Raw genomic sequence first — 15710 nt, forward strand, 5'->3', positions numbered from 1 at the left:
ATTCAGATACTATATAGGCTTGTCTTCCTACAATGCAAAAACACGCATCAGCTCTCTCTTCTGGCATCGATACCTATTCACCGAATAACTCCGACTGAAGCCGCGGATCAACTGGACAATTCATTGAACAAACGTAGTTTCATACGACGAAGGGGGGACGAAGCCTATTATTAGGATGGACATAGACAAAAGTACGATTCTCGGGTATCATATATCCATTGCTTATTTCGGGCGGGAAGAGGACTCCCATTCTCTCCCAATCCCACCTCCCGAGCTGTCCAAGGACACCGTCGGCATCAAGATGAACAAACCAACAAAAACAATTCGCCAACCCCGCCGTGTATATGGGGTATCTCTTGCAAAGTGCGCTCAAAACAGGATTCAAGTTCTGGCAAACATTATAGAGACAATTCGTGTTCGTTGTCACTCTTCCCCAACGTCTCCACCAAGTGATAAACCCCCTATTGCTGGGGGAACAAAACGCTCAAAAGCCAAGTACGCTGCCGCCAGCCAACGCCAACGCTCTGCAAGACGGAATGAAACAAATGTGCCGCCCTTCGGTCTCTTCGTTTTTCGTAGACGTCATCGTGCCAAAAAAGTCGTTGTTGATTAAAAGAGTTTGTTGCTGATAGCCAAAAAGTATTACATGGTCTGTTGATAATATGGGTCGAAGCTTTCGGCGGCCTGCGCCAATGTATCAAGGTCGGAAAACCCTCGGACAAGGGGTGGCGGCATCAAACCATTGTTATCAAGGTCATTGCCATTGGGTTTGTTCGGAGAAATTTGAGGTAAGCCAGTGTTATTGGCCAAAAGCACATCATCGGTCAATGATGGGTAGAGAGAGTTGGGAGACACGCCGTCCTGCATGTTCTGGATGGGCATCATCATTTGTTGTGGTTCGGGATAGAAATTGTTCTGTTCGGCGTCGAGAGGCGTCTCAATAGCCGTCGGAGCCAGGGAGGTCGATTCAGAGAGAGGCGACTGAATCAGGCTCGACCGTCGACTCGTGTTGGAAGCCATGGTCTCGGCAGTTTTGGTCTGTTTGTTCTTTTGTGCTTCTTTGGTGATGGCAGCCTTGCTCCGGCGTGCCGAATCCCCACTGTTGTTGCCTGGTGAAGAGTTCTTATGCGTACGTTCATGCTGCTTCATGTTGTCCTTGCGCGTGAAAGCCTTGTTGCAGATGGGGCAATGCACGCCCTTTTCTCCCGTATGCTTCTTTCCATGGCGAGCCGCATGTCCCGAGGTGGTGAATGTTGCCTGACAGTTGTGTGACTGCGCGTATGGACAAGGATATTTGTTCTTCTTTGCAGGAGGAGCACCAGAGTTCGCGGTTGGAGAAGTCTTGTTTTGCACATTTGGGATAGCCGTGTTGACGGAAGGCAGTACAGACCCATTGACTGACGAGGTCGGAGGGATTTGGGTGGGTGCAGAGTGAATGGGTCCAGGCACAAGCGGATATTGATTTGGTGCACCGAGATGCATCTGTTTGGCCGAAAACTGATCTGGCATGTTGGCAGAGATCATCAACTGTTGCTCCAAAAATGGAGTGATGGTGCTAGGAGAAGGGTAGGGGCCGACCATGTCTTGCCGAAGCAAGGGATCATATGGCAGGACATTGTTGTCCATGTAGTTGTATGACGGAGTATTCGGAGAAGGAGAGTCCATGCTCGAGCTGGAGGATTTGGACGAGGAGGACGACTGGCGAAGGAGAGGAGGAGAGCCGACCGAGGAAAAGGACGAGGTCCGGCTGTACTGTGCCTGGCGCAGAAGACTCGGCCTCTCCCCCCTCTGTTGTCGAGGAGAACTCGAGGGAGAAGAGCTGGAGGCGGCTGACGATGACGGAGCCGGAGATGACTGTCGAGGAGGGATGTAGAATGAAGGACAGTCGTTATCGTTCAAGATGGAGAAGATACGTGCTCCTCTAGGTTGTGTCTGAACATCCATTGTTTGACGCATCCACCTCGCGCCAGCGGACAGGCTGCTGGACCAAACAATAGTAGAGTGATGAGTGGGAGGATATAACTACGGAATCATCAAGCAAATCTGCTGGACGTTCCGGGAGAGCTGAAGCAGCTTGGATTGAATATGTTGGACGGTTGAAAGGCGGCGTTGATGTAGAGCTTCAACAAGAGAGCAAGTCCAGCGTACGAGGTTGTTTGTGGCCGGCGCGGTCAATGGTAGACACCAAGACCAACTGGCAAGACGATGAGGCGGGTCGGCGACGAGTAATGGTAAGCCTGGTTTTGGGGTATTGGCTATTTGGGTATACAGCGAGAGAGGATAGACAGGGACAGAAGTGATCAGCGGACGGAGGAGCTTTGTAGCCAGAGGACCCTTGAACAGGTGTTTGGAGGATTCGGAAAAAGAGAGAATCAGGACTCAGGATTGAGGAACGGTCAATGGAGGAGAGGGAAGGGGTCCTTTTGAGGCACAGCAGGAAGTCGAGTGGCCCTTTTTCCTTCGCGGCAGCTGGGTGGTGCGTAGGTGGAGGCAGAGGGCCAGCAGATCGGGGGATCGATGGATGGAAATGTTCAGAATGGCATTTGACGCGGGAGCAGGCGCGTGCGCAGGCCGGGACGGTATGGAAGGGCTTAGGACGCTCCCTTAGGCTCCCTGGCGGTACTGTGGCTGCTTGAAGCAAGAAAAAGATGGGTATCCTCCACGCGGCTTGTCAGGCGGGTTTCTCTGCTCGTCGTCCGCCAGGGAGAGCACTGGTGAGGCTAAAAGGGGACAGCAGTGGCTCTGAATGGTGGAGAGGGGAACAAGACGGTGTGTCATGGAAGATTAGGCAGGCCCGCAGTTCCAGCTGCTTGGACGACACTTCAAACGCAATCGACGATCGAGGATTGAAGCCGACGAGCCACAGGGATTTGCAGGGCAGGGCAGGGCAGGGCAGGGCAGCTCCAGGGGCCAGACACCGCCAGAGCCAGAGCCAGTGCCAGTGGCTTGAGCAGAGTCGGCCACGGCGCTGCGCTACTCGTATCCATGCGCCGACGGGCCCTGGACCACGAGTCGTGGCTGTTTGAGCTGCACACACTTCCAGTTAAGCTGGAATACAGCCTGCTAAAAAATCATTGTTCCTAACAACGGACGCCTTGCAGACCTGCAGGCTGTCCTTGTGTCTGACCGCCCTGACAGAGTCCTGGGGGTCAGACCCTGCGGTTGACCCGAGCAGTCCGCGCAGCACAAGTATTCCACGCCGGATATCTTTTCCAGGAACAATCCTGAGTACATACAGTACTGCTTGCCCGGGTAGGTAGGTGTATCTTGGATTGCCATAGGAGACAGGCAATGCATCCGGACCAATAGTTCTATCTAGACGAAAACCAAGATCTCTCTCACACCGAGATCTCGATTGTCTATCCGGAGCGTGTATACAGAACCACCTAAAAAATTGATGACCAGACAACTGCTCTCAGGGATCGAGATCAACAGGGACTCGCCGGCTTCAGCAAAAACATGAGTTGCGCCCAGAGGTGCTACTTGGGTACCCGTACCAGACCGGATCGACCGATACACCACCAAATCGCGATCTGGGCGCCTGTAGGTGACCCTTGGGTTACGGCTGCGACCCTCTTTTTTGCCCTGGCCCGCGTGTAATGACAGGGCCAGACACGCTGTTTTAGGTTTTGCAGAGGGATGGGTCAGGAGTCTGTCGTATTTAATTACCGCTGGGGTCCCATTGTCGATAACGGGGCTGCGGGGGGCTGTGCTGAGTCAGGGACAGGACAGGGACAGCCACAGACACCACTGCTAACGGCGGTGCTCGCAACTGCTCTTCAATATTGTGTTGGCACGATCAGATCTTGTTCAATATCCAAAGCAGAGATTACAGCCATCTAAATCCTACAAAATCTATCACAGTCGGCCGCCTGTCAACAACTTCCCTCGCAGCAAATACACGGAGAAGACATCCTGGCGCGCCTCGACCGACGTCACCGGGCCTTGCTCTCCACCTGACATCACTCTACGGCAGATCAGGCTCCAAAATCCGATCCAGGCCCAAACGCTCGATCGAGGTCCAGAATGGATTCTTGGGCAGAAGCTCACAGTCAGGTTTTGGCTCCCCACAAGTGGGCGCTGCATCACGATCCCACGGCTGACGGGCGCTCCCTGTGTTTCTTGACTTGCCGCTACAGGCGCTGCTAAATGACGGGCTAACAGCTGCAGCCGCGAACTGGTCCCTGACTGGAAGTTCCCACCGCTGCGTCTATCGGCCATGGCATTCCGCGTTCTGTTGTCGCACCACTTTCACCACTCCCCTCGAAACAAAAACCAAGGCCGCTACTAGCCGCAACGACCACTACAACTGCTAGTACCTATCGTGCACTATACACCTCTGTTGAGTGTAGCCTCGCTTCCATGGCTCCAACCATTGATTGCCATGGCAGTGCAAGTCTCACTTTTTCCTCCGCATCTGTTTTTCCGTGTACTTCCGGCACTCTTCCGCCAGTAGAATTCCTTCTTACAGTTACCCAGATTAGCCTGGTGTAAACATAGACGTCCTGGACAGACTGTGGACTACAATGCTGTATTTCCCCTGCGACGACTTCAGAGTGTGGCCTGATGGTCTGAGCTGCAGCTTGACTTGAACCGAGCACGAACTGTGCGACGACAGCACGACATCGCAGCGCTGACTTACCGATCACGACGATTGTGAAAGTAGGAGTCAGCTAGGTGGGAGTAGTTGGCCCTTTCTTACACAGGCCAAACTGTAGTGGTCAAGGGGGTTTTGTGCTTTGCCGACGTGCATTCGGCGAGTCTGGATACCGCACTGATCATAAGGCGGACACCACCCGCAACGGTCATGGTGAACCTTGTTGGTTGTTTACTCGCGGCGGGCATTGCACGACAGAAAAACAATCTTAGTGACATGATTGTCCCTGAATATCGAGGGACATGCTTTCTTGCCCCTGATGCATTCCGGATCTCCTTGCTCGCCGAAATTCCACGTGTGGGGGACAGGGCTTTCAGGGTCTTGTCTTGCAGCTGAACCAACCCGGATATTCTAACAGCGGCGGCAGATCAACTTAAAGTGTGGCGATTGAAGCGCAGGGCATCAGCCTCGCGTTCGCTAATACTTACCTGTACCTGAGCTATTTGGACCCTTCAAATTGCCAGCCCATACTATGAGAACCCGTCCAGCTGTAACTGATAGACATACCTTAGGTAGGTACTAGGGTTGAGCGAAATGCCGTTATCAAGACCTTTAAGAACGGCGCCTACCTGGTGCAAGTTGACTGCAGACCGATGCCGACTTCCATGTCCATTATACGACGTCTTCGCTTGTCGATCCCGGTACTCTGCCATATTGGCCAGCGAAAAAGGTTCAAACAGTTTCAGGGAAGCCTGAATACCTTGTGGCCAAGCGCTCGGGCTGAACGTCCGAGTCCTACTCCTAGGATTGCTGGAAACAGCACTCTGGGAGCAAGGCAGTGCCGATACTTGCAAGCTCTTGATCCGCACAAGGCGTAGGGTTGTCATGCTCACGCCTCATTCAAGTTTCACCACGCAGCTAGAACCAGGCATCCCTGTTCTCAGATTGCAGAAGCAAGCAGATGAGACTCCATACCGGTGTGAGAACTAGAACTGGAATTGGAACTTGTGTGCAGACATCAGCCACTACTTGCAAGGATGTGCATGGCCACACTTTGTACGCGGCAAGCAGCTGCCGCTGAGGGGTCTGTTGGGTGCCTCAGCCACCGCCGCCTTGTCTGCAATACTAGTAATGGCTGACAACTGCAGTGCTGCCATACATGTACCGTTCGTTGTAGGGCTCGAGTTTGCCTCGTCATGCAACGTGCCCTGCGCTCTGCTGCAGTGCTGCGCCGTGTTCCATCTCACCGCTATCACGGCAGTCTTGCAACGTCTCTCGTCTCGACTTCTTGATATTTCTCCTCACTTCAGGTCGCTATCATTGAAGAGGTCGTCGACGAGGTTGCCTAGGTAGTTGCCCTTACGTCCATTTCAGTACATATATCGACAAGGCGCTGTTGCTGCCTGCCGCCGCCGGTAGTGAGAGAGTTCGCAACCAATCTTACTGCAGGTTGATCACAACGAAGCATTACGTAGCCGCCCACCAAGTCTTGCGCTTTGCTGGCACTGCCCGGTATTTTCCTCTCCGGTCAACCAGCCACCGCCATATTGACCACCACTACTGCAAAACCTCGCATTCACTCTACTGCTGCATCTTGTTGCAGGCCACCCACCAAAAGGCGTCCTTGCAGACTGCCAAGCTGTCTAATCGTCGCTCACTCAACGTCGTTACAAGAATCATCGTCGACCTTTCAAGCCTTCAACCGTCTTCACCCATACAACAATTGCTTTAAAGTCAGGCTGTTCGCCGCATTGCGACCGCTACGACCCGACCCTTCCGTGGCTCCAGTTTCCGCTGGGCTACGTATCGCTTCATAGCATCACTTTGACTCGACCTGACTTGCCCCTCCGTCGACAACGATGTCCTATTACGACGACGATCGGTCTCGCCGTCCGAGGAGCACTCGCGAACGATCAAGAAGAGATGATTATTACGATGGCACTGTCTACGACCAGGATGTTCGAGATACTCGCATTGTGAAACGGCGGGATGATAGTTCATCTTCGGTCGAGGAAGTCAGCCGAGACTTCGCTCCGGGTGATCGCGGCGCTGCTCTCTATCGGGAAACGACCGTGCGCAGAAGCGGCCACCGCCCCATCCGTGCACGATCAACCGATGACCGTTGGTATGATGATCGCTTCGACGACCGTTCGTACACTTCTCGCAGACGACGCGGCGACGATGACGACGATACCTATGTGAGCAAGCGCACCAGTCGGAAATATGATGATCGACGTAAGTCGCCTGTGTCGTTCTATATTGAACCCTTCTAACCTCATCACAGGCCGCTCGAGACGCCGCGACTCTGACTCGGACTATTCCTCGCGCAGCCGCAGCCGCACCCCTCCCAGAAGAGAGCGCAGGAAATCGACCACGGAAGAGGTCTTGGGCTCTCTCGGCTTGGGAGGTGTTGCTGCAGCCGTGCTCGGCAAGAATCGCGACCGAGCAAGGTCCAGATCCGTCTCTAGCGATCGGGTCTCTCGTCGCCGGAGCCGCAGTCGAGCCGGTAGCCGAAGGTCGTCGTCAGACAGATCCGGTCGCCGGAACAAGAGCAAAGTCAGAAGTGAGCAGGTCTCGCAAGCGATCAAGGCCGCTGTTCTTGCCGGCGCCAGTGAAGCGTTTCGCGCTCGAAAAGAACCTGGCGGCTGGGGGGGCGAAAAGGGCAAACGAGTCCTGACTGCCGCACTTGCTGCTGGAGGCGTGGACGGCTTGATTTCGGACAAGAGAGATCCTGACCATCATGCTAAACGCGACATTGTCGGATCTGCTATCGCCGGTTTGGCTGCCAACCGTGTCATCAACGGGCCTCGGTCGAAATCTCGCGGTCGGACTGGTAGCCCTGACAGTCGTCGTGGGCGCAGTCAATCCCGAGGTGGACTGGGTGACCTGGCTGCCGGCGGTGTTGTGGCAGCTACGGCGAAGAAGGTCTACGATCATGTCAGGTCTCGGTCGCGTGGCCGTGCTCGATCTCGAGACTCCTCCTATGACAGCGGAGACAGCCCAAGCCCTCCACGTCGCAAACGAAGCCAGAGCGTTTCGGGTCTGGCGGCCAAAGGCCTAGCAGCCTTGGGATTCAAAGACACGGCTGACAAGGTCGACCCGGAGCGTCGGCGATCTCGCTCGCGCACTAGGCGCTATTCTGATGACGATGATTACTATGATGGTGGCCGCAACGGAGGATATGGATACGGATACAGTGATTCCAGAGATGTAAGCACCTTTCAACCCCAGCATAATGGTCATTTCCCAAGCGGGTCCCGTTCCATGAGTCTACCCAGAGGGTCGGTTCCTGGCTACGAACTTGATTATGGACCACGTCATACCGGTGATCCCGAAACAGACTCGGATTCTGACCTCGGCTCCAGTTCCGACGATGAGAAGCAGCAAAAGAAAAGTCGCAAGAAAGCTTTGCTTACCGGGGGTCTTGCGACCGTGGCCACCATCCACGCTGCGCACAATGTCTGGGAGAGCATGGAAAAGAGAGAAGCTCGGAGGAAAGCCCTGCGGGAAGGCGAGATCAGTCCGGAAAAGGCGAGGGTTGAAAAGAACAAGGCAAGATTGCAGGACGCGGCCAGTATCGGTATCGCCGCCCTCGGTCTCAAGGGGGCCTATGGCGAATGGAAGGAAGTCCTGGAACATCACAAGCAAATGCAGGAAGATAAGGAGAAAAAGGCCCGGCATCGAGCCAAACGAGAGGCCAGAAGACGCAAACTAGCCATGCTCGCGGCTCAACAACATCATGCTGATGGCGGTGTGTTTTCCGGCAGCATGCCGAATCTACCCACGGCAACCTATGATCCCTATCGACCACACTCTATCGACCCGTATGGCGGGTACCATGCCACCGGTCCGCCATACACTGGTGGCCCTTACAGCCATGAGCCACCGATTCACTATTCAGATGACAATCCTTATACTGCGGTGTCACATCAACCGCAGTATGTTCCCGCAAATTATGTCCCGTCGCCGCCACCGCCTCCTCCGATGGGAGGTCCGCAACCACCTCCACCTCCTCCAAATGGTGTTCCAAGGACAGACACGCATTGATGATGATGCTGTAATGAAAGGTCATGAATGAAAATCTGCTCTGCTTTCAACGACAATTGCAATCCTACCAGACTCCCACGAACGATCTTTTTGAGGCACTCGAACCTTGAATGTTTATAACGACCCGACACGGCCGAACATTTTGAAGTTGTGACGAACTTTGGCCAGATGTGAATCGAATTATGACAAACAAACAATTTGATTTTCTAAACTGCGCCCCCTGCCCATTGCTTTTGTTTTTGTTTCCGTCTCTTTTCGGCGCCACTTGAGTTCAATCCCATCTACACCAATAAGACAGTTGGGATATTGGAGGCGGATGGGCCACGAAATGACATGACATGACTTGATGATTTAGTTTGACAGGCTACAGTGTGCCTGCCTCCCATCTGGAGCTTCAGATAGACGTACGTTCGTTTGATATATCACAGTCGTGGCGAAGAGGAAGAAAACGAATGCATGAATTAAATGAAATCGACGATGATTGGAGCTTCCGCGTTGTATCAGTAAGACGTATGTGTTTTCTTTCTAGGTTAGGGGTTTAGTTTCGAAATCAGGACAGACAAAGTTCTCTCTTGGCCTTGGATTCAAATCATTTATTGTTGGTTCTACGTCATCGTACAGATTGTTCATCATTCAGCCCCAAGTGGGCAAAAGTCGCCCGAGTGAGGGCAGTTCAGGCCATATTCACCAGCTCGACCGGATTAAATATGACTCGAGTAGATGATTTACCTTACAATGGATGCCATCGGTAAACCACTCAAATTCACAACTCATCAACGAGCAATCAGTCAGTAGCCATCATCATCGTCATCATCGCGACGATAATCATGTCTCTCCCTTCCATCCGTCAACAACAGTTCCCTCCGCCAACTAATCCGTCTCTGATGATGATGTCCATCGCCCTCGCGTCGATGTCCTCCATGATCGTACGCAGATTCCCTATATCTGCGGTCATCATCATCATCGTCATCATCATCGAGCCACCTCGATACAGCAGTCTCTCTGTTGACACGGGGGGCTCTTCCGCCTGTGTTTCTGCGCCGACGGGCATCTGCATCGCCGCCGGTTCTGACGGTTCGGTATTCGATCGGAATTCGTCTTTCCTCGTGGCGGTCGTCGTGGCGATCGTCTCTGTCGCGATGTCTGGTGGAGTCGTGGTGTCGATCTCGGTCACGATGATGGTCATGGTCGCGGTCACGGTCGTGGTGGTGGGAACGATGAGAACGATGAGAATGGCGACGATGATGATGGTCATGATGGGACCGATGATGATGGTCATCATCTGGGTCGACTCGAGTCCGAGATTCAACGGAGTAGGAGTAGTTGTTGGCCCCTTCAACGTACGCGAGTCGGGGGATACGGAGAGGCTGGGAGCTGCGGTTGTCCGGGTTTAAAACCTCGCAGAGGCTGGACCGGTTGGATCGGGGGGAGTAGTATGTGGTGCGGCGGATGTGAGTTGTATAGTAGCCGTCGTCGTCGTCGTCGTCGTCGTCGTCGCTGTCGTTGGTGGCGTCGAAGCTGTATTTGTATCTGCGGGTATATTTATTGATAGGAGTATGGGTAGGGGCATCAGTGTGGTGGTTGTTGAAAAGGGTGATAGATGGCGATGAGTCTGCATAATGACTGGTACTACCACCATCACCATCACCATCACCAGCAGCAGCAGCAGCAGCAGCAGCAGCAGCAGCAGCAGTAAACGTTGAAGGTGGCAATGGCAATGGTGCTAAAGATGCAAGGCCGGATGTGGTCGTGATAGGATGGACATAGGCATAGCTATATCCATACGCGGTCCGTGGTGTATGCTCGTCGCCGTTGCCGTCTCCCGGTACCTAACCAGAAGATGGGAACTGCTCAGGATCCCACATATACAGACCGCAAGGGTAATAGGTGTTGGTGGAAACAGTGGTTTGTGTAACGGAAGGTTGACAGTCTGGTCCTGCACCTGGATTCACGGTAGATGTTGGGCCATCGTCCTTGTCATCATTCGCACCGTCAGTGCCAGTGCCAGTGCCAGTGCCTGTGCCTGTGCCACCAGCAGGACTACCATCAGCGCTGGCTTTATCCTCGTCGCCATTGCCATTGTCACTGCCGTTTCCGTCACCCTCCTCCCTTACAGCTGGAGGAGGCTCCGGGACAAAAATACCGGCATATGGTCCGAATGGTCTACCATATGACCGAGGCACTTCCTAAATGCCCCTGCCTGGTCCACTTGGGTCGAGGTCTCGCGTGGGATCGTAGACTCTCATCGGTCGGTATCCTCTCGAATCGGGCCGGTCGTAGTATGTATCTCCAGGGCGGAGACCGCGCGTTGGGCTTGTGCTTCGCATTCTCATTGCGTTTTTGCCGATGTCGTTGTCGTGAAGGTAATATGTCCAGCCCTCGTCATCGGTATAGGTGATACGCCGTCTAGGGCGGTGCCCGTTGCGGCTAAAAGGATCAAAGTTCTCCATGTATACGACCGATCCGTCCGATCTCACTCGACGAGGATCCTGTGGCTCGTAAGCGAGGAAGCGTCGGAGTGCTGGGGATGGACCGTCGCCGTCGAGCACACGTTCAAGGATTTCGCCTTCCCGTGACCACGGGATATGTTCGCGATGGGCCGTGCCGCGTCTTCCAGAACCGTTTCTTCCCCTTGTCGGTTGCGATCGAGTTCGGTTGACGTAGACTCTTCCGCCAGAGCCTGATGGGTCGGGATAGTAGTATGTTGTTTCGATTCTCACGTCTCCAGGATCAATCTGCCTTGATGGGCGGTTACCCATTCGATTTTGTGCCTGTCCTCGTAAGAGTCTGGTTCTTCGTCAATGCTGACTGGGTTGGGTGCTGATATCTCAACTGTGGGCGATATGGAAGAGAGAGGTGGCACCGTAGGAGGTAGGAGTGAGGTTTATATAGCTTACTGGACAAGGCCTTCGTTGGCTGACGCTCACAGCTTCGTTTGTGGTGAAGTATGAGTCTTGAGGGCGAACGAACTAACATGCGTGTTGGTCATCTTCGAACGAGAGAAGCAGAGACAGTCAGCTGTGTTACTGTCCAGAGTGAGTGTTAGGTCTGCCAGTCATTGCAGTAACTCTTTCTCGATGATCTTTGACTTTTGCATTTTGGATAGAAGACGCTGTATCTCATTGTGATGCATTCTTCACGAACCATGAACCGGCTTCGTCAAAGCGCAGAATGGATTCGGACAGGCACTTCGAGAGTCTTTCAATATCCTGCGACCTTGACGTGGAAACGGCCATCTTTAATATCTAGGTGACTGTAGAGGGACCTACCTTGCACGCTCACTCCGTACATCATGTCAAAAGAGGTCCGTCGAGTCGGTGTATGACTCTTGGCCTCCAGCTCCGTTGCTGAGGAATAACAAACCTGTCCCTGTTCGCCGGGATGCCGGGATCGCGGAGTGGGCCATTGATGGAGCGACAACTCAGGCAAAGGAAAACTCCGGGGAGATGGGAGTCAAGGGGCTCTCTGAGACACTACCAACCTTGCAGTACCAGCACACTGGGGTCAAGAGTCCTCCGAAGAGCCAAGTCTGGGGTTCCTGAGCGTGGTTTGGTCGTTTCAGCAAGGGCACTGAGGTCAAGAACACCTCTCCGGAAGAACGTTGATGCGCGCCGGATTGGCTGCCTGCGTTCGACCGCGTTCACGCGTAAAAGGTCCAAGTTGGTGTGTGAACCCAGCAACGAAGTAACTGCCCTTGCTCACAAGAATCCATGCCACTTACTCTTCCTTGCATGGCTCGATTCCCTGTTAGTAAGACTCTTAAGAGGCTGGTTTAGGACATTTCAAGACGTCTGACGAGACCATCCTGAAGGAGTCTCCCGAGTCAGTAGAGAGGTGATGTGCCTCAGTCCTCTTGAGCACAGATTTCCCTTTTGTTGCCTCACTGATGTTGAGCGTTATACCCATATACTCATTGCAGCCATCATCGACGAATAGCTTTGCTGGAACACTCGAGGAGTCCCGTGGCACACTCTCACAAACGCCTGTTTGTTTGAGCGATCCATATCCGGGTGCATTAGCCAGTACAGAGGCCTGCATCACAAGCCCAAAGTCCGGGATATCAAGCCTTGGTCTTGATTGATGCCCGACTGCTAACCAGGATCGAGTCTCGTCAAGCTCTGCAGCTCCTGTACAGTGAGGCGGACTTTTACCGTCCATTTGCTGCCTTACCAAATCTGACCAATAGGCGCCGAACACGGAGCGGACATGCTCTCATGCAACGAGAGGTCTTGCGTTGACCATCTGTACAAGACACCATTGAGCGGTTCATGAGCTATATCGCGCCATTTAGGAGACGCTTGCAATGCAGTGCATCGTCTTGTGCAATTACAAGGTAGGGACACGAACATGTGGGTATGTTCTTGTGCAATTACAAAATAGGGACACGAACATGTGGGTATGTCGCTTGATCAGTCGGTTCGCCGGCAGTACCGAGCTCAGGCCCTGCTCGACGACATCTTATCATATGCGGCCAGATGGTTCGTTCAACCATCTGTGTATGGCTCCTCTACATCGTTTTCCGCACGCTATAGCGTCCAGAGCATCCTCTCAAGGGTAGATGGTCTGCTCATGCAGCCGAACGATATCTGTACAGCCTGCCCCCGCCTTTCCTGATTCTGATAAGGGATGCAATGTGAATGTGGAACGGTCAACCCGGGGGATGATTTGCTTCCTTGCTACAGAAAAGCAGAAGTCCAGCCCCATGCCACTGACACCTCCTAAGCTTTTCGTTGAATCTGTCCAGAAGTCTGGGCCCCAGTCCACTGCCCGGACCGTATCTGTCACCTGCCATTCACTGTCGAGCCTACTCATCACCGTCACTATAACATTTCTCGTCATCATCAGGGAGTCATTCATAGGGTGCCCCCCTGAGTTGTGGTTCAACTGACTAACTCCTCAAAAGCCGCGCCCGCTGGACACCAACATGGAATCTCTAAGCACTGAGGACAAGATGCACAGATCTCCGATATTGCACGGGATGCAAGCCGCTCTCGACGATGCTGGTATTGCAGACGACGAGAGGCATGACATACCACAACTATCAGATCTTGACGACACGGTCGACGAAAATCTTCGAAATACAGCCCAGCTATTCCTTCAAGTCCATCGTACGGAAATTGCAGCGCGGGATGCTGAGATATCCAGGCTCAAGATGGAACTCACACGCGTCCGTGAAGGATTGAAGGGGCTGAAGGAGCAGACACAAAAGAGTACTGGTGTCGGTAACCCGAGTCAACAATCAACGGGCGAATCTGCAGACTTGCCCGAAGACTACGTCTACGTACAAGCAGCGGACGCCACCGTTGCCGAACCAGGTTGGCAGACCGAAAGTTTAGTCACAGTGCGGCTGGACAATATCCTGACCAAACTCGACAACGATGGGGTCAGTCACGCGTTAGTACTTGCTTCCTTACTGGGACTACTGGGTTGCTGCGAGTTACTGACGTGTCTTTGGATGCGAACAGGCAGCAGAAGATCCAAGATATATGGGACTCTTGCTTGCAAGTTGTCCAAAGCGTAATGAACCAGAGCCTGAGTGACGAGGTACAATTCTGCCTACCGACACCACCTCCATATTCTTTGCAAGAAACCTTACTAATGTCAGCCAGATGCTCGTCCAATGGAACGTGGTGCATTGGCTCGAATTCAAAGATCGGATCCCAAACATTGCCTCCGTTCCCCTCGAACCCTCCAACAGCCCTCGTGCCAGACAGACTCGGACAATGCTGGTCATGGCACTTCTGGGAAAGTCACTCGAGGAGTACATCTTCAGTCCCACCTACCTCTTCGAAGACGATGACGAGCTACGTCTTCTCCTGTTCAAAATGACCAACACGAGGATGAAGACTCTGTGGAGAAGAATGCTCCTGTGGATGTCGGATGAAGGCGATCGAAAAGAGACGGTCAAGTCATCACGAGTGCAAAGCGCCGTTGAGGAGACGATGGAACCGCTTCAAAAGCTTCTCGATGCGGAAACGTTCATCCAACTGACATCAGAACTCCAAGAAGTTGTCTCCAAAGCCGCAGAAGCTTGGGAACCACTACAACGATGCCAGCAGCACTTTGAAGTCAGCACCAACCTCACTACTCGCGCAGCAGGCTGGGAGTGGAGCTCTATTCATTTCAAGAGTGACCATGCCGGTTTAGGCATGGATCTTGTACCCGTCGATTCGGGGGCGTTTAGTTTGGATGGGCAAGAGGTGTTGATGGTGTTGTTTCCACGCGTCTGTGCCATCGATAGGTCCCAGAACCCTGCTTTCACGCCCGTCTTCCGTGGAATTGTGCTGCAAAAGTCGGAATTGCAAGAACTAGAAATGGTAGTCGAGACTGGATTGCCGGATTCAAGAGCAGCTGGACTTGATCCTGGAACAAGCCCTGCTACAAATCCCGAGACTGAATTGAACCAGCAACAACAAAAAGAAGCCGGCTCACCAGCTTTGACGGCTACGGAATCAGTAATCGCATCAATAAAGGCCACTACTGCCGCGGCGGTCTCTGTCGTTGCTCCAAGTCTCTCAAAAGAGCAGGAAAAGAAGGAAGGAGACGGAGATGGCACAGGTGAAGAAGGCCATCCGGATCAGCATGAGGCCGGTACGGATGCCACGGAGACTGAGGATCATGTCACAAAAAGCAACGAGGTCGAGGGAGAGCCCCATATAGTACCCGAATTGGAGGAAATGAACGAGGACAGGCACGAAGACGGAGAGAACAACAAAGACAAAAAGGACAAAGACGAAGATGAAGATGAAGAAGATGATAGTGGTGATGCCGAGGACGAAGAGGAGGACGATGCCGACTCTGACGACGGCGCAAGCGAGGACGGGACTGGAACAGAGACGGAAACTGAAACGGAAAGTGATCAGAGTGAAGCGGACGTCGATAAAACTGCTCAAGAAGACCGTCAGGCTCATGATCACGTGAACTCTGCTGTCGACGAGGGTAAAGTCGAAGTCGTGCAACCATAACCTAGCTGAGCTCTGCAACCGCGTTGCCAGACGGGGAGATTCATTTGTGAAATCAGTTATCTGCAGGCATCCCTTTCCTGCTGTTCAACTCAGCCTTGACA

The 15710-nt window shown here is 53.2% G+C and overlaps 6 protein-coding genes across 7 annotated transcripts; 2 read left to right on the forward strand and 4 right to left on the reverse strand.

Annotated features, from left to right (window-relative positions):
* Positions 1–57: 57 nt before the first annotated feature.
* Positions 58–3834, reverse strand: HMPREF1120_04173 (uncharacterized protein). Its single transcript, XM_009158282.1, has one exon. It carries the CDS (start codon positions 1954–1956, stop codon positions 643–645), a length of 1314 nt encoding a protein of 437 aa, XP_009156530.1. The 5' UTR covers positions 1957–3834; the 3' UTR covers positions 58–642.
* Positions 3835–4839: 1005 nt separating this feature from the next.
* Positions 4840–10632, forward strand: HMPREF1120_04174 (uncharacterized protein). The gene is made up of 3 exons (XM_009158283.1): positions 4840–6832; positions 6882–7807; positions 7963–10632. The coding sequence occupies exons 1-3, from the start codon at positions 6457–6459 to the stop codon at positions 7972–7974; spliced, it is 1314 nt and encodes a 437-aa protein (XP_009156531.1). The 5' UTR covers positions 4840–6456; the 3' UTR covers positions 7975–10632.
* On the reverse strand, positions 4873–5557 carry HMPREF1120_04175. Of its 2 annotated transcripts, XM_009158285.1 has the most exons (2): positions 5086–5557; positions 4873–5008 (listed from the first exon to the last, which is right to left on the reverse strand). In XM_009158285.1, exon 1 carries the CDS (start codon positions 5482–5484, stop codon positions 5128–5130), a length of 357 nt encoding a protein of 118 aa, XP_009156533.1. In that variant the 5' UTR covers positions 5485–5557; the 3' UTR covers positions 4873–5008; positions 5086–5127. The 2 variants fall into 2 exon arrangements, with proteins under 2 accessions (XP_009156533.1, XP_009156532.1); XM_009158284.1 differs by having other exon boundaries at positions 4873–5557.
* Positions 9492–10724, reverse strand: HMPREF1120_04176 (uncharacterized protein; the record flags this gene model as incomplete). The annotated part of the gene is made up of 3 exons (XM_009158286.1): positions 9492–9977; positions 10042–10473; positions 10635–10724. The coding sequence occupies 3 exons, from the start codon at positions 10722–10724 to the stop codon at positions 9492–9494; spliced, it is 1008 nt and encodes a 335-aa protein (XP_009156534.1).
* Positions 10725–10830: 106 nt separating this feature from the next.
* HMPREF1120_04177 (uncharacterized protein) lies at positions 10831–11403 on the reverse strand (the record flags this gene model as incomplete). The annotated part of the gene is made up of 1 exon (XM_009158287.1): positions 10831–11403. The coding sequence occupies one exon, from the start codon at positions 11401–11403 to the stop codon at positions 10831–10833; it is 573 nt and encodes a 190-aa protein (XP_009156535.1).
* Positions 11404–13568: 2165 nt separating this feature from the next.
* On the forward strand, positions 13569–15609 carry HMPREF1120_04178 (uncharacterized protein; the record flags this gene model as incomplete). Its single annotated transcript, XM_009158288.1, has 2 exons — positions 13569–14027; positions 14254–15609. 2 exons carry the CDS (start codon positions 13569–13571, stop codon positions 15607–15609), a joined length of 1815 nt encoding a protein of 604 aa, XP_009156536.1.
* Positions 15610–15710: the final 101 nt, after the last annotated feature.

The sequence above is a fragment of the Exophiala dermatitidis genome (genome assembly GCF_000230625.1).
Source record: "Exophiala dermatitidis NIH/UT8656 unplaced genomic scaffold supercont1.3, whole genome shotgun sequence".
Taxonomy (NCBI): domain Eukaryota; kingdom Fungi; phylum Ascomycota; class Eurotiomycetes; order Chaetothyriales; family Herpotrichiellaceae; genus Exophiala; species Exophiala dermatitidis.